The 24,907-nt window shown below is 38.7% G+C and overlaps 1 protein-coding gene across 1 annotated transcript in view; it reads right to left on the reverse strand.

Moving 5' to 3' along the window:
* LOC107552978 (neurofascin-like) overlaps positions 1-24,907 on the reverse strand; it is a 53,913-nt gene that overhangs the window by 9,682 nt on the left and 19,324 nt on the right. Inside the window, exons 11-30 of the mRNA XM_016235077.1 lie at positions 24,534-24,677; positions 24,342-24,453; positions 23,697-23,863; positions 23,404-23,551; positions 22,709-22,839; positions 22,298-22,339; positions 22,066-22,167; positions 21,602-21,799; positions 21,438-21,508; positions 21,129-21,351; positions 20,929-21,044; positions 20,633-20,843; positions 20,398-20,517; positions 16,908-17,081; positions 16,602-16,631; positions 11,880-12,140; positions 10,317-10,436; positions 3,806-3,955; positions 2,316-2,444; positions 2,041-2,110 (exon numbers count right to left, since the gene is read on the reverse strand). Of these exons, the coding sequence (XP_016090563.1) occupies positions 2,041-2,110; positions 2,316-2,444; positions 3,806-3,955; positions 10,317-10,436; positions 11,880-12,140; positions 16,602-16,631; positions 16,908-17,081; positions 20,398-20,517; positions 20,633-20,843; positions 20,929-21,044; positions 21,129-21,351; positions 21,438-21,508; positions 21,602-21,799; positions 22,066-22,167; positions 22,298-22,339; positions 22,709-22,839; positions 23,404-23,551; positions 23,697-23,863; positions 24,342-24,453; positions 24,534-24,677 (2,719 nt within the window). The remainder of the gene's footprint in view (positions 1-2,040; positions 2,111-2,315; positions 2,445-3,805; positions 3,956-10,316; positions 10,437-11,879; positions 12,141-16,601; positions 16,632-16,907; positions 17,082-20,397; positions 20,518-20,632; positions 20,844-20,928; positions 21,045-21,128; positions 21,352-21,437; positions 21,509-21,601; positions 21,800-22,065; positions 22,168-22,297; positions 22,340-22,708; positions 22,840-23,403; positions 23,552-23,696; positions 23,864-24,341; positions 24,454-24,533; positions 24,678-24,907) is intronic.

Here is a 24,907-nt window from a genome sequence, read left to right on the forward strand (position 1 = left end):
TTTTTGTAACATTATAAATGTCTTTATCGTCACTTTTGATCAATTTAAAGCATCCTTGCTAAATAAAAGTATTAATTTCTATAATTTCCCCCCCAAAAAATAAATAAATAAATAAATAAAATAAAAATACTGACTCCAAGCTTTTTAATGGTATATGTATAATGTTACAAAAGCTTTTTATTTCATATAAATGCTGATCTTTGGATCTTTCTATTGGATTTTTCTTACTGTTCAAAAAATGTTGACTGGTAGTGTATGTATGTAGCCTATGTATCACACTCATATCACATCTTGTTTTGGATAAGAATAAAATGTCAGGTCCGAAAATATCGTGTCTTTTTTTATTTAAATCTAGCTTTATTTGCATTGGCCCATGGAAACCTCTATGAACACACTTGACTTGACTTGGCTAAAAAAATCGCGTGGGACGAATTTATGTTTTATTAAAAAGTGTTTATGCATTCCACACTCATGGCGTGCAGCCGCGCATACACATTAGGATAGGTTAGATTCCTGTCTCCGTTGCGAGTCCCTATCAAGCACTTTAACAATTCAACTACTCTCCTCTCCTCCTGCCTGGCTCTTTGACCCGCATCACTCACCGCAGAGCAAGCCTGTTCTTGATAAATCTGCTGTGAAAACGTGGGAAAAGCCGACGAGGAAGAAGTTGGGGTGATGCGATCTTTATAAAGGCGGAGCAAAATACTTCATCGCTCTGTCTATAGCGCATTGTGATTGGATGTTTACGCGGTCAATACAGGAGACAAACCAATGGGCCACTGGCTGCTCGCTGTCCCTGCGTGATGGTTTTCGGCAAAAAAACATTCTGTCGGCCCCTTAAGTGCGTCGGCCCACCGGGAAAATGCCCGGTATGCCCGATTACCAATCCAGCCCTGCATATAATGTCTGCCTAAAGCCCTCACTGACACTTCCCTTTACTCTTTGCACCCAGGTTGTAATATCCACACCATCTTGAAAGATATGGGCTTATACAACAAAACCTTGAAAACAAACTAAGGATGACAGGTAGAAAAAAAGTTTGTTTGTTAAAGTTCACACTGCCTTAACAAATGCCAACAGGGTAACACACCGATCCGAACAAAAGCCATCAAGCACTGTGCTGTTATTGTTCACTTAAGCTAAAATGATTCAAAATAGTTTTCTTTAATTGAAATCAATCTAAAAATATATATATCTAAATATTAGATGAAAAACTTTGAAAATTAAAAAATTTAGCACTTGCTGTAAATAAGCTTAAGCTGATGTATTAAACTTAATAAAACTGAAATAAAAGTAATAAAAGCATATAGCATAACTGAAAATGAAAACTGAAAATCTAAAAATAAAAGTTCGTATTTTTATTCAAAATATTAATAAACACTATGATAGTATATAAATAATACTAAAGTAAGATTGTCAAGCGCTGGACGTTGGTGTTTGTTGGGGCAGTGTGAACACAGTGCACACTGATTTCTTTCTGCCATTATAGGACTTCAGGGTGTGAAGTTATGAGATCTGTCTGGTTTAGAGAGCAGAGATAGAATTGTACAGGGAGGACTCATTTACAGTAACTGATGTTGGTGAGGATGGTGATAAGATGTGCACTGGAGAGTTTTTAACTCCACGGCAAACACAGTTTCCTGAGAATTTGGTGCATTGTTTTCCAACTGCTGATCAGCAAACAGATCTATTAACCACCAGCAAGCTTATTTTGTGTTTAATACAAAAGACTCATCAACAAATGTTTTTGAGGGTATTTAAGTAATTTGTTATTTAATATTCGTTTGGTTTACTTGGTTAGTTGTTATTTTTGATTAAAATGAGAAAGGGATTTTCCCCTCTGCAGGGTGAGAGCTAAGTTCAGGACCTGTAACAGGTAAAACAAAGTTATTTGTCAACAGGTTCAATATCGTAAATAGCAGAGAGTGCATATTAACAATTCTAAAGTAAGATTATTGAAAGCTCTTTCCCGAATATGAACCTGCTGTTTATGGAAAAAGCTTACGTTTATAGTAAAATTGATAAAAAGTGCAAACTTACTGATAGTCAAATGAACCATCTTGGTCTTTATGGTCAACAGCATCTAAGGGGAGGTCTTTCTTTTCTCTCACTGATAAAAAAAAAAAAACACAAACACACACACACACAAAAAAAACATACATAAAACAGTTGATAAGAGTCATGCAAATTCAAAACTGCAACTGAAATGCATCAAAAGAAAGATCATTTACATATAATAAATAAACAACCCTGGGTTAATATATTACGATTTATGGAAAGTGATCACCTGTGCCTCGTGTATTTACTGCATTTACCTGGGTATTTTCCTCCACGACTCCTCTTGATGAAACAAACAATGAGCAGGATGAGAACCAATAGAGCAACGGCACACATTAGCCCAATGAACCAGCCCTGAGTAGCGATGTCTTCCTGCTCCTTGTAGGCTGTTAACAACCGAACACACACAGAGAGGCGGAGAGGAGAAAAAGAGAGGTACAGAATGTTTAAGTTTCGTAACGGTATACACATAAGGTAGAATGGCAGAAATCAACTCCCACAGATCATTTTACACATTAAGAAGCTTGGTCTCTTTCTGCATGATTTATCGAGTCTGGAGAACAGCTGAACACACTAACACTAAATGGAGACCCTAATTAATCTCACTGAATTTCAGCAACATGGTAGGAGTCATTTGACAGCCATCCTTTATCAAAAACACATTAGCGGAGAGAACAATGGATCTGGATTTGAATTACCCATGCTGATAATAACATCAGAGCACAGGACACTCTCTCCATGAAGAGGTATCTGATGAAAACGGAACCTGAGTAAAGCTCGGTTTAATCGCATCATCAAATACTCCCCTCTTCAAAAAACACTCTTTTTAATAGATGCATCTTGCAAAACATTTTAGTCTCTCCTGATATTATAAAGTGGTTCTAGAGAGTGAACTAGTTGTTTTTCCAGTTCTCTATTGAAAGGCACTTGGATATACATAATCCATCAGAAAACAGTTGTGCTGCTTAATATTTTTCGTGGAAACTGTGATACATATTTTTCGTGATTCTGTGATAAATAGACATTTATTTTAAATAGAAGTCTTTTGTAAATTATAAATATAAGTTATACATATAAATTTAAATGTCTTTACTATCCTGATTGAAAAATGTATTGCATTCTTGCTGAATAAAACTATTAATTTCTTTAAACTTTTTTTACTGTACCCAAACTTTTGAACATTGCATCTTATGTGCTTGTCGAACACTTAAAATAATAAAATAAAATAAATAAAAATAAATACATAAAATATGTAATATAATATAATACTGATAGTGGCATTTTTATGTGGAAAATCACAGAGGGATCTATCAGTGAGAGAGAAGATTATGAGATCAATCTTCTATACCTGGAAAACAGAACAAACAACTCACCTAAAATGACATTTACACGGCTCAAGGACTCTTTTCATCATGAGGATCAATATCTTATTGAGCGTGCTCTTACACAAAATGCCGTGAGATTTTATCTTGCTCGCAACACCTGAGGCACATACAGTATGCATCATGCTGGAAAAATAAGATTGCTAATGCATCTGAAGCTTCGAAAAATGATCTTCAATGACAAATTCACAATATTATTTTTGTTCTCTGGAAAATGAACCCATGCCCTTGGCGTTGCTAGCACAATGCTTTACCAGTTACCAGTGACAGTTACTCATTTGTAAATATGACAAAATACAGTTTGCTGTAGGTCGAGGTCACATGTTGAACCCTTTCTTTCTCCCTTGTGTCTTGGCCACTCCTACCTCTGCCTGTCTCGAACGTGACATAGTCGCTGCTGATGGAGTTATGCTCATGGGAATACACCCGCAACCGATACTTGGCCCCGGCCACCAGCCCAGCCAGTTTAATGGGAGGCTGGTGGTTTACTTGTATGCTTTTCATCGACCCATTACCTTCAGGAGGAGACACAAGAGAGGTGCCCATGAAACCGAGCCCATCAAGCTAAACTGACCAAAACTAAGATAGCAAGTCATGGTTGTTAATTGAGGAAATGTGCTGCATCCCTATCCACTCTATATTTGAGATTCTTCTCTGTTCGGTGCAATAATTCTTAAGTGAGATTGTATGAAAATAATATTTTAGGCATGCTGGGAGCAAAAATACTGGAATATCTTCGCTCAGCACACATCAAAGTCTGGCATTGGTGTATTAGGGGCATCATTTGCTTCAGTGACGCCTGTTAAAAGCTTTGATGTGAAGTTGCCACTTAATATCTCACACTGGATTTGCTATAATGAACTCCGGTCTAGAGTGGAGGGAGGTGCACCTTGTCTCAATTACCCATAGACCTCATCTAATCTCTGAGGAAGCCAAGAAGTGGAGAGACAAATCCCAATGGCACTGTCAAAAGGTGGGCATGATGTTGCAATGAGGTTCCATGATGTTCATAAGCAACCTAAATGAAATCATCATGCACTGTGCAACTCATGGGTTGGCATGAGTTTGATGCAGATACCTGCATATCAAAATGTGATCATATACAACAGCACTTGAAGCAAGCAGCCATTGGATCAAAATTCAATTATAGAGCCTGAAAGTGCTACAAGAGCTACAAGCTGATGTTATGAGCTATTTATCCCTTTTAGACAATTGCCATTTATTCGTACATTCAAAAAACTCAAAAGCTTTAAAGGCAGGGTAGTTGATTTGGTTCAAAAAATTTTTTTGTTATACTGGTTGAAAGTCTCTTCACATCCTGATAGCAATGACTAAGTTAAGCGGTCTAAATGTAGTTATATATAAGTGAGTGTTAGATGATGACGTTAGATGTTAAGATGACGATGAAGGTATTGTAAAAATAGAGAATTAAGTATGAACAATAAAACACCCAATATCAGGTTACTATTAGGTGATAGCTGATATAGAACCATTATTTCTTGCATGCCTTTTTAACACTATTGTTTGTGGCCTTGCAAGCACTGATATTTCCTTTAGGAAAATGTATATATCTAGTTCTTTAATAGCTTGATAAATGTGCTGATTGCCTTCCAAAGCCATACAATTCTCTACCTCTCCATCAGGATCAATGTGCATGTGCAAAAAAATTTATTTTTACATTTTGTTTATTCTCATATTGCATGTACAAAATGGGCTGATAACTCTTCAAATGTCACAATGTCCTGCTTTAAGATCAAACAAAACATCCCATATGGGCTGATGATCTTCTACATCTAGTAATACATTGTCACACACCATGCCTCACACAGAATGCATGCAGCCGCCACAATATTGACAGGACATGGTGACAGGATGAGGAAGAGGGACTGCTATATAATGATAGTGAGTTTACATGGGAAGTACTTTTAGAGAATGTGTGTGGGTCCTGTATTGGTCCTGATATAATTTAATCCAATAATAATGCAGTACTCCTTAGTATAAAACAAATGAGTCCACAGTCTTGATGCAACTCTTGGATGAAACCCAGATCCCTACAGCTACATTTTCACCTGCTTGGTGGGGTATTGCATCAGGATGTACTGTACAACATGTTTCAAGATTAAATATGTTACTCTGACTCTCCCCTTGAGGAAACCTTGTAGGAAACATTCACCTCATCATTATCTTTCTCTGAAATGTGTCTACCAAAGAAAAGAAAAGAAAAGAAACAAAAAACAAAGCCCAAGGGGTATCAATCAGATATGGCAGGCTTGCTGGTATAATCCAATCATGGGATGGGGCAATGGTTGCCAATATGAACATTAAGCCAAGCAGCTGTGGGCAGCCAGACAACGAGTGCTGCTGGGAAGCCAATGGCTAAGGTAAGGGTGGAGTGAGCATCTGATGAGCTGGACAGATTGCTCAAGGATGAAGGAGCAAGTGAGAGAGAGCAAGAAAATGAGTGAGAGAGAGAGACTTTGGTAGAGGAATATACATTAGTCAAACACTAGTTATGTATGGCATGTACGTTTTCTATGCTGTGACCAGTTTAACATGCAAAGGCACAACAGAACACAGTTGTAGGAATTCATCTGTGTAATTAAAAAAATAATTAAAATGCTATAGGCACTGGGGGAAAAAATTAAAAAATCTGTATTTTTGTCCTGGTTTCAAGTAAAAATAATAAAAGAAAAAAAATCCTTTTAAAATCCCATTAATAATAAAATCCTACCTTTATTATTATTATTATATATTGTATGAGCTTAATAATATAATGTGTTGTTCTCCTTCAGGAACTCGAGCTGCGTCAAATCACTATGGGAACGCCTCTGCGTGACCACACTCTTAAGCACGTGTGAAATCCATCCAATGGAATGGCGAGATGTCACAGGCGGGATGACGTAGCAACCAGGAAGCTTAACAGCATGTCTGGTGTAAACAGTGTTAGCTTCTGCTTCTTCAGTAAGCGATCTGTGTCTCCGTTTGTCTGAGAAACGTGTGTGTGTGTGTGTGTGTGTTTGTGCCAGTGCACAACTTCATTATGGTGAGTGTGAGAAAGCCTGTGTCCCTCCCTGCCCGTGCTTCATTACAGGTGGGGATACTCATGATCTTTGCTTTGTTTGTTTGGGAGTGGAGCATGCTCAGTAAGCTCTCGAGGGGGCTGACTGTCCGTATTGTGAGTGGCTCTCACTGCACATGCTCTGCTCCCACCAGACGCTCTTCAAGGAGGGAGCTCTGACAAGCTTTCTTTACGGCTCGGGTCCCGCTTCTGTCGAGGCAGCCTCAGTCACCTCAGTACATCCAGTACGAGAAGCTGCTGGAGGTAGTGATAATTGTGGTGGCCAAGCTTAAGATCCATTGGCCTGCTGAGAAGAAGTACGATCGTCCTAAGAGTAAGCTGGACAATCGTTTCTTGCGTTCTAGGCCACTACCTCCAGCTGGGGCCTTGTTTTTTCCAGATCTGCACACTGAGGTGTCTAGATCATGGGGGTAACCGTTTTCAGCCCGCATCTTCAGCCCTGATTGCAGGCTTACCAAGCCGACCTGCTAAATGATCTTGATGAGGGCAAGGAGGTCAGGTCCGACGACATTAAAGAGCTTCATCGGACTGCAGATTTGTCTCTCTGGGCCACCAAAGAGACCGCCAGAGCTATTGGCCGGTCTATGGCAGCCATCTGTGGCTATGGAGAGGCATCTCTGGTTGAACCTGTCCAAAATCAAAGAAAAGGACAGGTTCTTCCTGCTGGATGGCCTGCTTGCGCCTACTGGCCTGTTCAGCGACGCAGTCAATGATGTTGTTGAGAAGTTACAGGAAGCTAAGAAGCAGTCGGCGGCATTCCAGCGGTTCCTCCTTCACCGCTCTCAGGTCCTTGGGGCTGCTGGGCGGGTGTAGCCCCAACTGTCTTGCAGCTCCTCATATTGAGAGGCTCAGAAACGGAGCGTCGCCTCTTGACTTGATTGATATTAGCTCAATCGGAGCAGATGGCAGTTCGGCATCAAGATGTCTTTACCCATATGAAAGAGTTGTGGTTATGGCTGAATGCCAAGAAAAGTGTGCTTTCTCCAGTACAGAGAATCACTTATCTGGGTGTGGTATGGGATTCAACCACGATGCAGACACATCTGTCTCTTGCTTGGATTGAGTTGATCCTTGCAGCCATGAAGAGGGTGAAGCTAGGCCAGTCACTCATTGTCAAACAGTTTCAGAGACTGTTGGGTCTGATGGCAGCTGCATCCAACATGATTCTATTTGCCTGCTGTACATGAGACCCCTGCAGTGGTGGCTCAGAACCAAGGGGTTTTCCCCGTGGGGCAACCTGCTCCGCACTATCAAGATCACACGGCAATGCCTTTGGGCCTTGGATTTGTGGAGGAATCCTTGGTTCCTTTCCCAGGGTCCTGTGTTGGGAGCTTCATGTCATTGCGTAATGCTTACGACAGATGCATCCCTCACAGGCTGGGGAGTGATCATGAGTGGTTGCTCAGCTCAGGGTCTGTGAGAAGACCGACATCTCTTGTGGCACATCAACTGCCTGACGATGCTGGCCGTGTTTCGTGCACTGACACACTTTCTCCCAGACCTGAGAGGCCATCATGTGCTAGTCCAAACAGACAACATGTCGGTGGTCTCTCCCTGAGAGCAGTTTACATCCCTGGGCACCTCAATCAGGGAGCACACATCCGGTCGAAGCAGGGGTTGAGTCCCGGGGAATGGAGGCTTCACCCCAAGGTGTTCGGCCAGGCCCAAGTGGACTTGTTTGCATCTTGAGTGACCTCACATTGCAAGTAGCTACGTTCTGGCTGGGCCGAATATGGTTCTCGGACATGGTGGCCCTTCTCAATGGCTCTCCTTGGGAGATTCCCGTCAGGAGGGACCTACCATCTCAGGTGGGGAGCTCAATTCTTCACCCCCGGAGATAAACTGTGGGTGTGGCCCCTGAAGCCAACTCATAGCTTCCGGTCTCTCAAGTGAGGTTGTTGAGACCATTCTCCAATCCAGAGCTTCTTCCACGAGGAATTTGTACTCCTTGAAGTGGAACCTTTACACTTCGGTGAGTGATATCTGTCAGCTGGACCCAGTCAACTGCCCAGTTGGTTCAGTGCTGTAGTTCCTGCAGGAACAATTTTCCACAGGGTTAGCCCACTCCACCCTGAAGGTGTTCGTGGTGACCATGGCTGCTTACCACACCCCTCTGAGTGGCCAGTCATTGGGGAGGAACCCATTGGTTACAAGTTTCCTCCATGGTGCCTTGAGGCTGAGGCCTACTTTGCGCTCTAGAGTCCCATCCTGGGATTTGGCCTTCATCCTGGAAGCTCTCTGTTTGATTTAAACAGAGAGGTTCCTCACAGTTAAGACTATTTTCTTACTGGCTGTCTCTTCTCTCAAGAGTGTCGGTGACCTTCAGGCTCTTTCTGTGGCCCCTTCATTTCTGGAGTTTGCTCCTGGTATGGCTAAAGCATTCTTTTACCCTAGCAGGGTATGTGCCTAACGTGCCCACCATAGTTCCACAGCCCATTGTGCTGCAGGCCTTCTGTCCTCCTCCCTTAATCTGGTTTGCACTGGATGCTTATGTCCACAGAGCTGCCCTGTGCGGGAAGTTTGACCAGTTATTCGTTTGCTTTGGTCCGCGCAAGAGAGGTCTTCCGGTGACCAAGCAGACCATAAGACGGTGGATTGTGGATGTGATATCTTTTGATTATGAGTCCTCTGCCATCTCTTCACCTTTGGGGGTCAGAGCCCACTCTACGAGAAGTGTGGCAGTCTACAATGCCTTTCTCTATGGGGTGTTGATACAGATATCTGTAATGCTGCGGGCTGGTCTTCTCCACTCATGTTTGTCAGGTTTTACAACATTGACATGGGAACCACTCCTGATTCCTCTGTTTTCTTATACTAGTTGTGACACTAGGCAGGGATTTTTAAGCATGGCGGAGTGGGTATTCTCGTTCCCATAGCGTTTTGACACAGATTGAGTTAATAAGGTTCAAGATTAAAAGAAGAAGAAAATATTTACATTATTAGATTGAGTTAATAAGGTTCAAGATTAAAAGAAGAAAATATTTACATTATTTAATATCTATCTATCTATCTATCTATCCACACACACACACACACACACACACACACACATTCATTTTAAGCTAAAAAGCTAAACAAATTATATTTTTTGCAGCATGTTTTCTGAAAACAAATCTTATATTGTTTAATACTCACATACATTCACACCTAAAATGTTTATATATTTTTACTTGTAAAAAAACAAGACAAAACTTCTAAAATTTTTAAGTGAGTGCAGTACTTTAAATAATAAGAGTGGACTACTGGGTGCCTCAAAGTCACTAGTTTGCTGACCAAAATTCTCTGTGGCCCAATTAGAGCAGGTCTTGGTCATCTCTTTTTTTTCAGTCTCAAGGCGTCTCTCCCCCTCATAGATTTAGACAAATCTCTCCCTGTTCTTAGCCACCAGTGAGAAAAAGAGCTTTCTAAAGGGGACATGCATGACTGCTGATGACACAAAGCAGAATGCAGTATTGTAGGTAGATATGATATTATTGAGTAACATGCTGGGGGACTGCCTCAGTTTGGTGTTAAAACACATTTTAAGTTAACAAGCTAAACAAATATAGTGGAAAAAGAACATTACAGAGGATCACAGCAGGGAGACATCCTAAATGCTGAACAATTCAAACAACATTTACAATACCTCCCTTTCAAATAAATCTGAGCTCCCTGTAATGTTTACTGTGATGTTCTGTAAATTTGCCATATACATGAGGCCCAATTAAACATTACGAGAGTATGATTTGGGTCTCCAGCAGGCCCAGTAAAATCTAGTGTCCCTTTATAAGCTCTCGATAGGTGCATCTGGCGCTTACTGTCCAGTGTGAACTCTAGCACAAACTCGCTGCTGTCAACGGAGAAGTTGTGCTTCCAGCTGACGTTAGCATAGTCATTGTTAGCATCCACGGTCAGATTCCAGATTTTTACATTCGGGGCTATGCAGAACAGGTGGGAGAGGAGTACACTTAAATATTTTCTGATACAGAAACTGGTTAGGTTACACATACTTAAACTTAAAGACCCCATGAAACTTACATTTGACTTTTGTATCTTTTAGTTAATATAGATTACTTAGCTTTGAGGTTAGGTCCTCTATTTGCTTGTATAGTTAACAAAATGTTTAGCAGGTATATATGATCCTCTGGGGAGACTAGACCAAAAATATGGCTATCATCCTGCACTTTGTGGCATATTAAAATTTTTGTGTAATAACATTTTCTTTAGAATGAAAACATTTCCTTCACGTTCACATTAGCAAAACTTCCTGTGCATTATTAATATATGCATTAAGCATGTATCAATATATGCATTAAGTGATGCATTAAGCACCACTTTAAAAAACGTTGAATGTTTTTTATTGGTAAATGTTGCAAATTCTTGTGTACAAACCCACAGATTTTTGCCATATAAAGGTAAATGTGACCTCACTCTTAAGGCCTCAATAAACGTCAAGCAAAATCAAAGAACAAACTGGTGTGACATTTTTTCGAACTAAACCTGGTCAAAACAAAGTTCGTTTGGAGTTTTTTCGGTAGTTTGAAACAACTCACCAAAGTGAACTTTTCGGAAAAGTTTGTGCCGGCCGGTAAATACTTTCGAACTGAGGCTTCCAGCTCCTCTTTTCTCACCGTTGTCATTTTTTGTTGGGTGTTTATGCTATTGAGATTATAGCATGCGGCACATATTTAAATTTTCATCTAAACACCACTTTCAGCAGCATGGGTGGTGTCAGAATGTACGAAAATGGTATATTGTTGCATTTGCTCTTGTCAAACTTTTTTTTACACTTGAGCAAAAAACAAAAAAGAACGACAAAAGAAAGAAAATATCAGGGCCTTTATACATCTGCTAGCAATAGCAAGTAGCAAATCATAGTTTTCATAGTTCATAGCAGACGTTAGTTTAAGCTTATTAGCTATTAAAAACATAGCTGTATTTACAGCTATGTTTAGCGTTTAGCTATTTACCACCTGTAAATACTGTCACTATAAATATGTCAACACAAGAAAGAAAACTTTCATGGGGTCTTTAAAACAGCTGAATACATTAGCCAGAAAATGTTAGCAATATATGCTAGCATGTGTGATTTCATTTCTAACCTTTTCTTCTAAATATCTCATAGTTTAGTGAGCAACATCATGCATTTAATTTTATAATGCAACTAAACTATTTGTAAAGCAAATGTCAATACTAATTCTGCATAATCTAAGTGTCCGTGAGGGAACAGGGCGAACATTAATCATGCCCTGTCCTAAATGGTCTGCTAACCGAGTCAGTCCTACATAATAAATGTCATCTAAACAAGAAGACACACTGATTTGATCTAATTAATCTATACTGTGGGCATTGCCAATGCACACTGTGTCATTATCAGATACCCAGCATTTTCCAATCCACTGTTTTAGGAGACATGGGCCGAACAGGAAGAACCGTGGTGAAAGCTGTTGTAGTAGTGGTGGTAGTAGTAGTTGTGGTAGTTGTAGTAGTAGTAGTGGTAGTAGTTGTAGGTTTGGGTGGAGCAGCAGTTGTAGGGGCTGGTGTGGTTGGTTCTGAGGTAAGTATTGTTGGGACTGGGTCAGTAGAGAGGGGAGGGGGAGGAGGAGGAGTTTCAAACATCAAGCCATCTGTAAAGTTAACGGCTGAGAGGAAGAACAGAGAGAAGTTTAGGTGGAGGTTCCAGGGTTAAGCACAAGAGAGACAAAGAGAAGCGAGAAAACACAGAAAATAGTTAATTAAATGGAATTTCCACAGTTCCCTTTTTCCAAAACTTATTCAGTGAAAGACAGTGGCTATGTTCCGAATGGAATACTGGCATACTGCATATTATCTACTGTATTCTATCTGCTTTTTATATTATTATCTACTGTAATCTACAAACTGTGAATTAACTATGTGAAAACAAAGTTTCTTCTGTTTTATAATATTGTATTTGTATGTGTTTGTGTGTATATGTATGAATGCATGTATACATATATCTACACACTACCAGTCAAATTGATACTTTTATTAAGCATGACTGCATTAAATTTATTAAAAGTGACAGTAACAACATTTATAATGTTAAGACTGATAAAAAATAAGCACCAAATAAAACACTGAAGACTGGAGTAAAATATATTAAAATAGAAAACAGATATTTTAAAATGTAATAGCAGCCTTTGCAAGCAAGACTTTTCAAAACCATAAAAAAAAAATCGTACTGTCCCAAAATCTTTCAATGGTAGTGTATATAGTATATATGTATAATAATTCAATATCCTGGGTCATGACAGACACCTAAATACCATGCTTAAGTATGACCAGAAATTATGTCATGCCTTGAAGAATATTTGTATCTTTAAAGTAGCACTATGTAACTTTTGGCGCTCTAGCGGTTACATAAACAGCACTGCACACATCCCGCGGAAGAACATTCCAACCGGAGCTACTTCTCTAAGTTTGTATGTGTATGTGTTACTCCGCAGCGTTGACGACCCGACCAGGCTACAATAGTCCAAATATAAGTACTTTTTATAAGTGTACCGTAGTGATTTCGGAATAAGACAAAAATACGGTTTAGGAAGATGAATTCATGATGTACTCGCTCATTATATACATTTTGCAAATTTTGAAGACAGAAAAAGTTACATAATGCTGCTTTAAGATGCCAATATTTTGTAATGCTTGAATTGTTTGTTTAGCTTGTATTACTGCTCAAATATATTTTGAAATATACATGAAATATTCACGCTCACAACTTGATATTTGATATTTGTGAGCATGAATGTCGGCACATATCATGCCGTTAAGGAATAATGAAGAGGTTGCATAGAGGGTATCAAAAAATTGATTGTTGTGCACCACCAAGGGGGAAAACAGTGTCACTACAAACCACTGTGTATAAGCTGTGCAACACTCTGCAAAATGCTACAGTATTCTCAGATCTATTAGCATTTTGAAACAACTAAAAATAGAAAATCATATCTACTGGGATTTAACAAACACATTTGCAGAGCTGTCAATACAAAAAGAGAAAATATGTGGAAATCCATTAGACAACACATGGGATAGAATCATTATCATGGAAGATAGAGATTCATAATGAAAAATATTCAATATTGTACATCTGTTTGAAGCTTTTACCTTGGAAACAACAGTGCTTTGAGTACCATTAACTCCATAACAAAAACTGTATAAGCAGTTTCCAAACTCAACTTGACAGGCAAAACTAAAACATGAGAGCAATCCATACTATGCTGGCAAAGTTTAAACCAGACAGAGAGTCAGAGAGCCCCGGAGCCCTTGGTGACATCAAGTTTTGCCAGACCAAGACATGCTAATGGATGTGAGTCTTTTTCACAGGGGTGTGGTTTCAGATCAACACAGCCAATCAGCCATAACTTAGAGCACTCTTACCTGTATGTCTCCATCTGACACAAAATAAAAAATAAAAAAAAATAAAAAATGAACGTGGCACAAGCAGAAGCGGCACGTGCATTGCAAAAGCAACAGTTTGTGACTAATGGCGAGCTGATTTAACATTTACTCTTTTTAATAATTAAGCAGCACAACACTCACTATCTGCAGCTTTGCCTTACCTAATACTAGCTTCCATTTATCATTACTTGGCATTTGACCTGCACATGCACTAGCTACACATAAACAACAACTTTGGAGTTGCTGGAGACACATTAGAAAACAGCTCATAATTACTTTGCTAATACTTATTATTTTACTATTATGCTATTTTTGTCATGGATGGATTCACAGCCAAATATCATCACTCCATTAATACTGTTTCATAACTGAATAATTGAATTTAATTTTAACACAGGCTGTTTTTCATTATAAGCTTTGCACAGCATAATTTGCATGATTAAAAGGAGAAAACTTCTGCCACTTTTGTAAAGCTTAGCCTTGCATGGTAACAGCATTAACTATGAAAATACTGATAAATTTGGCATTTTGGTGTATTAATCATAAGTATCTGCATCCACTTTGAAAGAGCAGCTGGCAAAGGAAAGTAGTCATTTACACAAATAACACACAAACTGCTTCCTCTCTGACTATTTGTAACCCATGTTAAATCTACAAAAGTGATTTTAATAACATTAAAAAAATAGCTAATGGTTCGGCAGGTACTGTACAATTCAATGGGCCTATGATATAACAGCTATCCTCCAATACAAAATTATATTAATTCAGTAGGCCTATTCATAACAGTATGCCCTTTATTTCAACCAGAGAAAGAGAAAGAGAAGATTGAGATTTCAGTGCTATCAACACAAAGCGCTTTGGTCAATGGATGCAATTTTCATCCAAAGCGTTTAGTCAACAGTTTAAACATTTTTGAGAAACTGGTATAAACTACATAAACAACCATTAAATTGGCTTGCCATAGCGATTCACTTCTGTAACAGCATTCTCTTCACAGATGTCCATACATTATTTGATTTTTGTCTTCTGTCATTTGAACATTAACTTCCCTTCCCCTAACACAGACAACTGTATCTAGCATTACCAATAGAGTTCTTCATTTTACAAACTATTAACAACAAAATGGTTCAATCTGGCTCCTGGCTAGATTTTAAACCAAAATCATGAGAGGAGCATGCTAGGATATGCCAAGCAAGGCATGTGGTAGGAAATGATGTCAGGGCTAAAGTAGCAAGGTGCCATCAGGGATTAGGTGTCAATCAATTAATCACAAATCACATCAGAGCCACACATGACTTTAATCTTATTTGTGTGGCACTTCGGGGAAAATAGCATCTTACCAGCATCATAAAGTGATAAAACTCTAATCATCTACACTGAGAGCAGATTCAGTGACTTCACAAAAGTGCAAGAGCCCATCCCTGAAAGCACACAGTGACATGGATGATGCCAGACGGACAAATAGACGGATAGGGACAGGCATTTATTGACAGTGCAGCTGAGCAGTGTTTTTCATCAGAGAAAATATAAGAGTTAAATGTGAAGTGTGCAAATCCTAGAGGTACCAAACTAAATTAAAATTAAATTAATAAACTTTCAAATATTCCCCTCAGTATTTTTCCCCAGTAAAAATGACCTTTTTTGCGAAGCAAATGTGTATAAGACAATTTTTGTATATTAAATATAACTCAAACTTCTTGTGTTTGAAAGTATCTTATGCCATTTGCTTCTTAAGTATCTTAAAAAATATCTTAAAAGTCCAGTCAGGCCACTAAAAAATAAAGACAGAAAGAAAGAAATCCATTTGGTGCTTGTAATTGTTGGTAAAACTGTTTAAATAAATACAGTATGTGGGTTATTTGTGTTTGGCTACACTGTAATTTTTTTTTCCCGAAGCGGTAAACAAAACAAATACTATTTGAGTACATTTAATACTGTTTCACTCTGTATACTTCAAAATTTCAGGTTTAATTTAAAGTGTTACTTGCTGATTCTTTGCAATTATTTGTGAAATTTACTTTTTTTTCAGTGTAGGAATCTCAAGTGTGGCCTTGAGTTTAAAAAATTAAAATAAAATTAATAAACTTTCAAATATTCCCCTCAGTATTTTTCCCCAGTAAAAATTACCTTTTTTGCGAAGCAAATGTGTATAAGACAATTTTTGTATATTAAATATAACTCAAACTTCTTGTGTTTGAAAGTATCTTATGCCATTTGCTTCTTAAGTATCTTAAAAAATATCTTAAAAGTCCAGTCAGGCCACTAAAAAATAAAGACAGAAAGAAAGAAATCCATTTGGTGCTTGTAATTGTTGGTAAAACTGTTTAAATAAATACAGTATGTGGGTTATTTGTGTTTGGCTACACTGTAATTTTTTTTTCCCGAAGCGGTAAACAAAACAAATACTATTTGAGTACATTTAATACTGTTTCACTCTGTATACTTCAAAATTTCAGGTTTAATTTAAAGTGTTACTTGCTGATTCTTTGCAATTATTTGTGAAATTTACTTTTTTTCAGTGTAGGAATCTCAAGTGTGGCCTTGAGTTTAAGTACTCAGCTGCACTGTTACATATTTAAAGTAGACAGACAGAATTTGAGAGAAAGACAAGACAGAGGCTGCAACAGAGTCAGAGACAGAGCAGGGCAAGAGATAGGCAGGCAGGCAGTCCATTCCCCCATTACCTACAACTGTAGAGTCAGTATCTGGGGTGCCTTCAGTCAACACCACAGGAAAGACAGAAGGAGAAGAGGGGAGACAGGTGAGAGCAAGTCAAAGAAGACAAAGAAGAAATCAAGCAGTTAAGAGAGAAACAGACTGAGTTAAAGACACCACAAAGCATCAGGAAACAACAGTATGAAGGAGACAGAAAAGTATTACTAGAAGGAAAGAGAACGACAGGGTGGAGCACAGACAAGAACACCCAATGATTCTGCTCTCAGATTCACTAACAGCTCACAGCAACAGAGTGAGACAACTCGCTTGCTGACCTTCATTAGTGAAATGCGGTGACTCCACGGCGTACACTTCTCCTGCTCCGACCTGTGTGCGACCTGCAAGGTAGAACTTGAACCGCGTGAAGCGGTTAGGCAGATTCATGATGTACTCTGTCACGTTGGGTGGAAAACTCTGGACCTTCCTCTCTCCCGCCTGTGTCCCGTTCACTGGAAGTGCACAAGCAGAATGGAAAGAATAAGTATGCTAGATTTTACACTTTATGGAGAAAATCTAAGAGGTTCAAAATTCAATTAAGTTTAAGTGATTATTGTGCATTTAAATCATGTTGAAAAATTTTTATTTTCGAGATGATTGCACATGAATGCCACCACAAAGTCATAATTATGAGTGGGATGAGTATGAGTGGGACGCATTTAAGTGGGAAACATAACACAGAAAAATTATATCGTGAACAATGAACCCAAATAACTACATCTGTTTCTTCATAAACTGAATGAAAACATAAAGCAAAAACACACCTGATGCACATTCCTTATTAATTTTGAAAAAGCTGAGTTAAAAACCTTGCTGTATTTTTTGTAGAAAAGGTATATTGCCATCTTGCCACAACCAAAGTAATTTGAATGCACTTGACATCATAAGTGAAGTGAAAAAAAAGTGAAGTGACATGTGGCCAAGTGTGGTGACCCATACTTGGAATTAGTGCTCTGCATTTAACCCATCCAAAGTGCACACACACACAGCAGTGAACACACACCCGGAGCAGTGGGCAGCCATTTTTTCTGCAGCGCCCAGGGAGCAGTTGGGGGTTCGGTGCCTTGCTCAAGGGCACCTCAGTCGTGGTATTGAAGGTGGGAGAGAGCGCTGTACATTCACCCCCCCCACCTACAATCCCTGCCGGTATGAGACTCGAACCCACAACCTTTTTTGGGTTACGAGTCCGACTCTCTAACCATTAGGCCACGACTTCCCCCGGGTATAATTATGCTAGGGTATAATTATGACTTCCAAACTTCACAGGAGGACTTGAACCAACCATTAGTGTGTTGCTATGCATTTACTAGGGTCTTAGTGTGTTGCTATTTGTTTGCTAGGGTGTTCTGAGTGGCTGTTATCCCTAAGCTAAACTTGGCATCAACATTTTTGCTTTCTGTATGTTTATACACAAATTTTTGAGGTTTCTATTTGTGTAAAAAGTTTCCATAAAAAAATGGAAAAAAGACAAACTGCAAATCTCTTTTGATATTCTGAAAAATTGTTTGTCCTTATATCAAAGAGCTGTTAAGAAAGCCAAGGCCTCCTATTTTTCAAATCTTATTGAAAAGCATCACTGTACTCCTAAAATACTTTCTCTGTTATTAACTCTGCTCTAAATTCTCCTAATTATTTTCAAAATCCTTCCTTTGCGCTTTCTGAGGACTTCCTGAGATACTTCTGTGACAAAGTTACAAATTTGAGGGCCCAGATCCAGGTAACAGATTATGTTGAGTTGCCACCTACAAATCCAACACCTTGGACAACATTTAACGATGTATCTTTACAAACAGTCAACGAGGTGATCACAAAATTAAAACCCTCTTTCTGTCCCCTTGATATAATTCACTCCCGCTTTTTGAGGCAAATTATTGATACCGTGGGCCCAGGGCTGGTATCACTGTTGAATAACTGCTTGAAATCCGGGTTCATTCCGGACGACCTGAAAATGGCCATGGTTACCCCGGTTCTCAAGAAGCCCTCTCTTGACGCCTCTGTTTTATCTCAAAAGTAATGGAAAAAATAGTGCTCCTTCAGCCTTTTTTAACTAATAATCAAATCTTTGAAAAATTTCAATCTGGGTTCAAACCACTCCACAGCACTGAAACTGCTCTTGTAAGAGTTTTAAATGATATTTTAATGACTACTGACTCTGGTGCTTCTGCTATCTTAGTGATGTTGGACTTGTCATCTGCCTTCGACACTGTCGATCACGAGATTATTATTTCTCGTTTGGCGTCTCATGTGGGACTGGGGGTGGGGGGGGGGGGGGACAGGAGATTCTTGGTAAAAACTGGAAGTTCTCACTCGACCACAGGCAACCTAACTTGTGGAGTTCCTCAGGGTTCTATCTTATCTCCCGCTCTCTTCTCTCTTTATCTTCTTCCTCTGGGCTCTATTTTTAGAAAACACAACGTCTCTTTTCACTGTTACGTCGATGACCTACAAATTTATTTGCCTCTGACTAAGAAAACAAACTTTACCATTGATACTCTTACTGCTTGTCTTACTGATGTCAAATCATGGCTTTCTAAAAACGTTCTATTCTTGAACCCAGATAAAACGGAAGTTATTGTTTTTAGTCCCTCAGAACACAGGGCAAGTATTCAACCCAATCTCGGGACCTTAAACTCCTTAATTTCTCCCCATGTTCGAAATCTGGGTGTGTTGTTTGATAATTCCTTAAAATTTGATAAACAAATTAGTGCGGTAGTAGGTTCTAGCTTCTTCCATCTTCGCTCCCTTTCTAAAATCAAGTAATTTCACTCAAAAAGCTCTCTAGAGGTTGCTATCCATGCCTTTATTACGTCTCGGCTGGATTATTGCAATGCCCTCTACTTTGGAATATCAAAGTCCCAAATCTCTTGGCTACAAGTAGTTCAAAATGCAGCAGCTAGATTCTTGAAGTGGTGTAAAAAGTTTGATCATGCCACTCCCCTCTTGCGATCATTGCATTGGCTGCCAGTTCACTATTAAATTGAGTTTAGAATATTGCTACTTGTCTATAAATCACTTAACAATCAAGCTCCGTCTTATTTGTCTGATTTACTCCACCCCTACTTCTCGATCTAGAGCCTTTGAAGTGGCTGGTCCCACCCTCTGGAGCAACTTACCAGTTCACATCAGTATGGCTTCCACTTTATCTGAGTTCAAGTCATATCTTAAAACACATCTTTTCTCTCTGGCTTTTAACATGTAGTAGTATGTGCCTTTGAATTGTTTTAACCTGCTTTTGTTGTTGTATGGATTTTGAATTGTTTCTATTTGTTTACTGATTTTCTCCTTGTTATACTGTATATTATTGTATGTTGTGCAGCACTTTGGTCGGCCTTGTTTCGTGCTTAACCTTCTTTCTTTGCGTGAACATTTGGGCGGCGTTATGCAAACTTCCCACATAGTGAGGTAGATATGTGGGGGTGTTTGAACGAGCCGTTTTAGGTAGGAGTGGCTGACTCTTAACTTTTATAAAGAATATCTCTTTGGATTTGAGACTTTAGTCTTTGCAACTTTACAGATCTTCTTTATGCACCAAGAGCTTGTAACACTCCAAAGAGAAAGGAAAAATTTAAATCGCATCATATGACCCCTTTAATCTGCTTTTGATGTTGTATGGATTTTGAATTGTTTACAAATTTTATTTGTTTACTGATTTTCTCCTTGTTATATATTATTGTATGTTGTGCAGCACTTTGGTCGGCCTTGTTTCGTGCTTAAATGTGCTCTAGAAATAAAACTGAACTTGAACTTGAACTTGTATGGTGACCTCACCTGTATGGTATTGGAGTGTGTATCCAATCAGGACACCATTTGGCTCCAGGGGCTTGTCCCACTTCAGGTGAACCACATCTGTGTGCCTTTGAATCCTAAAGTACTTTGGAGCCCCTGGCTCTATGAAAGGATTATGAAAGCTTTTCAGATTCTGCTTTTGAATATAAACATTGCATATTTGATGTCTCATCATAGCTAATGCTACACCACTAAAGCATAATATGGCAAATCCTACCTCCCTCCTTGGTGTAGAACTCCACAGTGTTGCTTTGTGGCCCCTCATATTCTTTATTAGCCACCACCATGTACATCTTGTATTTGCTATATGGAAAAAGCTCTGTCAGGATGCCAGAGGGATGTTCTGCTGTGGTGAAGAAACCTTTATGCAACTTTGTCTTGTTCACTTTCAGGCCCTTTATGAGGCTGGCCTCCCGCCAGAAGTACAACTGAGAATATGATATGAATATTGAATTAGCAATGGTGGCAAAGAAGTAATTTTAGAGCATGTCAGGCAGATGTTTGGTCACTCACCTTGTAGTCTTTAAACTCTCCGTTCACAGTGCTGGGGTCCACAGGCACCCAGTGAATATTTACTTTGGTGCTATTGATCTTCGACACCCTGAGCTCTGTTGGTGCAGCAGATGGTTCTGATGGGAAAAATAGTATGAGTACAAAACAAACCAGAAAATATGTTTAAAAAGTGGCATTAAATATGAAATGTTAGTACTCACTGTCTTCCCCAGAATAACCAATGACTATGTTTGACTCTGGGCTGTGTCCAAAGTCATTGACAGCCTGTATTTTGATCTCATACGGGACATAAGTGTCTGTATTATGAATAATGTGCTTCATTCTGGTTGTGGTTATGTTATCCCACTCTTCCTCAGTGTCTTTCCTTCTCCATGAGACTACATATCGCAGGTTTGGCCCGTTCCTTTCTGTGTTCTTAAGTGCCTGTGAAATGTACAGATAGATTAGGTCACTAACTGTCACATCTGTCTGCTTTTTCGAGGTATTTCAATAAACCTGGTTCATTTTACCTGCCATGTGATCTCCATGTTGTTCTTCTTGCTTCCCCAGCCTTTAAGACCACTCGGCACAACATCAGGATCTGAAACAAATCATTATATGTAACTAAATGACTGTTTAAACACACTTTCTAATGCATTTCTGTCAGGGCTTATGGATATAGCTGATCTCTTACGGGCTCCGCTAGTCTGATAGCGTGCAGAGGGGAGGCTGGGTTGACTCTGGCCCACAGCATTGATTGCAATCACTCTGAACTGGTAGTTGACAAATGGTGACAGTTGCAGGTTAACTGAGTTTAGGTTGCCATCAAATATAGACAGGTTCTGCCACTTCCCCGGCTCCCACCTGTCCTCTTCAAACTGGACGAGGAAATCTGTAGTAACGCAAGAAGTCAGAGTGGGAAAATTGCAATATCGGTTAAAAAAAGAGTTTTAAAGTATAAATTCCCGGCATTGGTCAAAACTCAAAAGTGCATGACGTTAAAGATAAAATTATCTTTTGATTGAGGTAAAATTCAAAAGACTTATTGACTTATTGTCATTTCTTTTGAGGATTACATCATTACACCGGTTGTTTTTTTTAAATAGGTCATATTTACTTGACTGATCAATGACTTGAGACCCTATACTCTAAACTCACGTGTAAGAGGACTGTTGTTTTCATTCCCAGGCACCCAGGTGAGTCTAACACTACGTGCTGAGGGGTCCGAGAGCTCAAGATCCTGAGGGGGGTCGGGTCGACCTGGAAGAGAACAACATACTAATTAACCATGTTAACTTATTCGAGTACTAATTAATCTCAGAAGTTGAGAGTAAGAATTAAAAACAGAGATTGATTGTTAGAGGCTTTAATTGGACATTAGAAATAATACCTGCAGAGGCACTACGATTTGAGGCAGATGAGATGTCAGCCTCTATGAGGTAAAGGTCAAGAGGTCAAGGGTTAGTGTGGCTATTAGTAGATAAATATAATAAAAGACAAACACTATAGCTAAAAGGAAGCACAACAGTAGTAATATTCAAGCAAACTATTAAGAAAACATGCTATATTTTTCATAAAGGGAAGTGCTGTGGTGTTATTTTTAAGAGCGACAGTTATAAAAGTTATAAAAGTACAAAAAAAAAAGTTTAGGGCAGTTTATTATCTTCTGGATATGTGACATGCGACTGTCCCACATGGCCATATCCGCTTAGTATCTATTATAAAATAAGTTAGCAACATAAAAAAGGTGCATAAAGGAAGAGCTACATCTATTGTACGGTGTATGTGAATGTGTGCGTACCTGTAACTGTAAGGCGAGCTGAGGCAGAGTCCTCATCTATCTCAGTTTTGGCAGTGCATGTGTAGGTTCCTCCATCTTCTGGATTGACATTGTGAATAGTCAAGGACTCCTCATCCTTTTTGAACCGGCCACTAAAACATACAGAAATTAGACGTCATGTACAGGACACACACTACCGTTCAAAAAGCTTTTTTTTTTTTTTTTTAAGAAATTAATTTAGCAAGGGTGCATTAAATTATACAAAACTGACAATAAAGACTTTTAGATTGTTACAAAAAATATTACAAATAAATGCTATTCTTTTGAACTTTCTATTCATCAAAGAATCCAGAAAAAAATTATCACATTTTCCACAAAATATTAGGCATATTATAATAATTTCTGAAGGATCAATAAATTACATTTTAAATAAATTACATTTTAATATATATATATATATATTAAAATTGAAAACAGCTCTTTTGTAATAATTTCAAAATATTACCATTTTACAGATTTTTTTGTGTGTGTATCAAATAAATTAAGCCTTGGTGAGCATAAGACACTTCTTTAAAAAATAAAAAAATCTTAAAAATCTTTGAATAATCTTTTAATTCAAAAGAAGTACTACAGAAAGTAAATTTGATATATAACAGTGAAAATAGTGCACAATCTAATTATGATTATATTGTATAGGTATTGTTACATGACATTACATCCAGCTAAAGCTTAGAGGCTTGTCATCTTTTAGCCATATGACCGTAGCAGGAAGGGAAGGATCATGTTTAACTCGACAATGAAAGCGGACCGTGCTTCCTTTGGGCTGTGTGACATGTTCAGGTGCCCGCACTATCCTTGTGGGCTCTGAAATGAAGCACAACACACAGAGAGTAAATCAAGGCATTCATGAACAATAATGTAAAGTGTTTTCTTCAAAAGATTCAAAAGTTAGCATGTGAATATACAAGTAAATCGAGACAGATTTAGTGATTAATGCTTCAGGTCTCACCTTTAACCTCCAGGCGCACCTGATTCTCCATCTTGCCCAGAATGTTACTGGCAACACAAGTGTAGGTGCCTTGGTCTTCTGGCCGGGCTTGTTTAATCTCCAAAGTACCGTTGTGGTACAGCTTGTACTGACCACCATCCAGACCACTGCCTAGACCATTCTTAAACCTAAACACACACGCACAGTATATTCATGTCATTTGTATTCTAAAACCCAAAAGTTTAGGATCAGTAAGCTTTTTTTTTTTTAAAGAAATTAATATTTTTCAGTAAAGATGCATTAAATTAATCAAACGTGACAGTGAAGACAAACGAAAAATGTCAGTTTCCACAAAAATATAAAGCAGCAAATCTGTTTTCAACATCGATAATAAGAAATGTTTCTTGAGCAGCAAATCAGCATATTATTTCTGAAGAATCACTGGAGTAATGGCTGCTGAAAACTGAGTTATTTGAAAAAACAACTCGGAAAACAGTTATTTGAAACTAATTAATTTTTCATAATACTACGTTTACTGTATTTTTTTATCAAATAAATGCAGCCTTGTTGAGCATAAGACACTTCTTTGAAAACATTTACAAATCTTATAGACCCCAAATTTTTTAACGTCAGTGTATCTTTTCAAACAATGAAACATAAGCTCACCAGCGCAGTAAAGGGAACGGTGAGCCAAAGAAAGGGCAGTCAAGGAAGGTCTTGTTGTTTTCAATGACTTTAATCAGCTGGTTCTTTGGACCTAGCATCCGTGGTGCCATGTCTAGGAAGAAAACAACACTAACATATCACAATCTTCTGAATATTTCGAATGACTGACACTTTATCATTTCTAATTCTTACCCAGGATGTTGACAAAAGCATTGGCCAGTAGATAACCATGCTCATTGGAGGCGTTACATTGGTAAACAGCGCTGCTGCCGATCTGGACTGAATGGAACAGGATGGTGTCACCAAGAACTTGCTGGTTTGGGTTTGGCAGTGAACCTAAAGTTACACCAAGAGCAGAAAAATCATCCTCAAAAACAAACTCCTTTGTGTTATGATGAAGTCTGTTAAAGGGGTCATATGATGCAATTTCAAGTTTTCCTTTCTCTTTGGAGTGTTACAAGCTGTTTGTGCATAGATAAGATCCCTAAAGTTGCAAAGACTAAAATCTCAAACCCAAAGAGATATTCTTCATAAAAGTTAAGACTCGTCCACGCCCTCCTAAAACG

Source organism: Sinocyclocheilus grahami, unplaced genomic scaffold (assembly GCF_001515645.1).
Source record: "Sinocyclocheilus grahami isolate Dianchi unplaced genomic scaffold, SAMN03320097.WGS_v1.1 scaffold2.1, whole genome shotgun sequence".
NCBI lineage: Eukaryota > Metazoa > Chordata > Actinopteri > Cypriniformes > Cyprinidae > Sinocyclocheilus > Sinocyclocheilus grahami.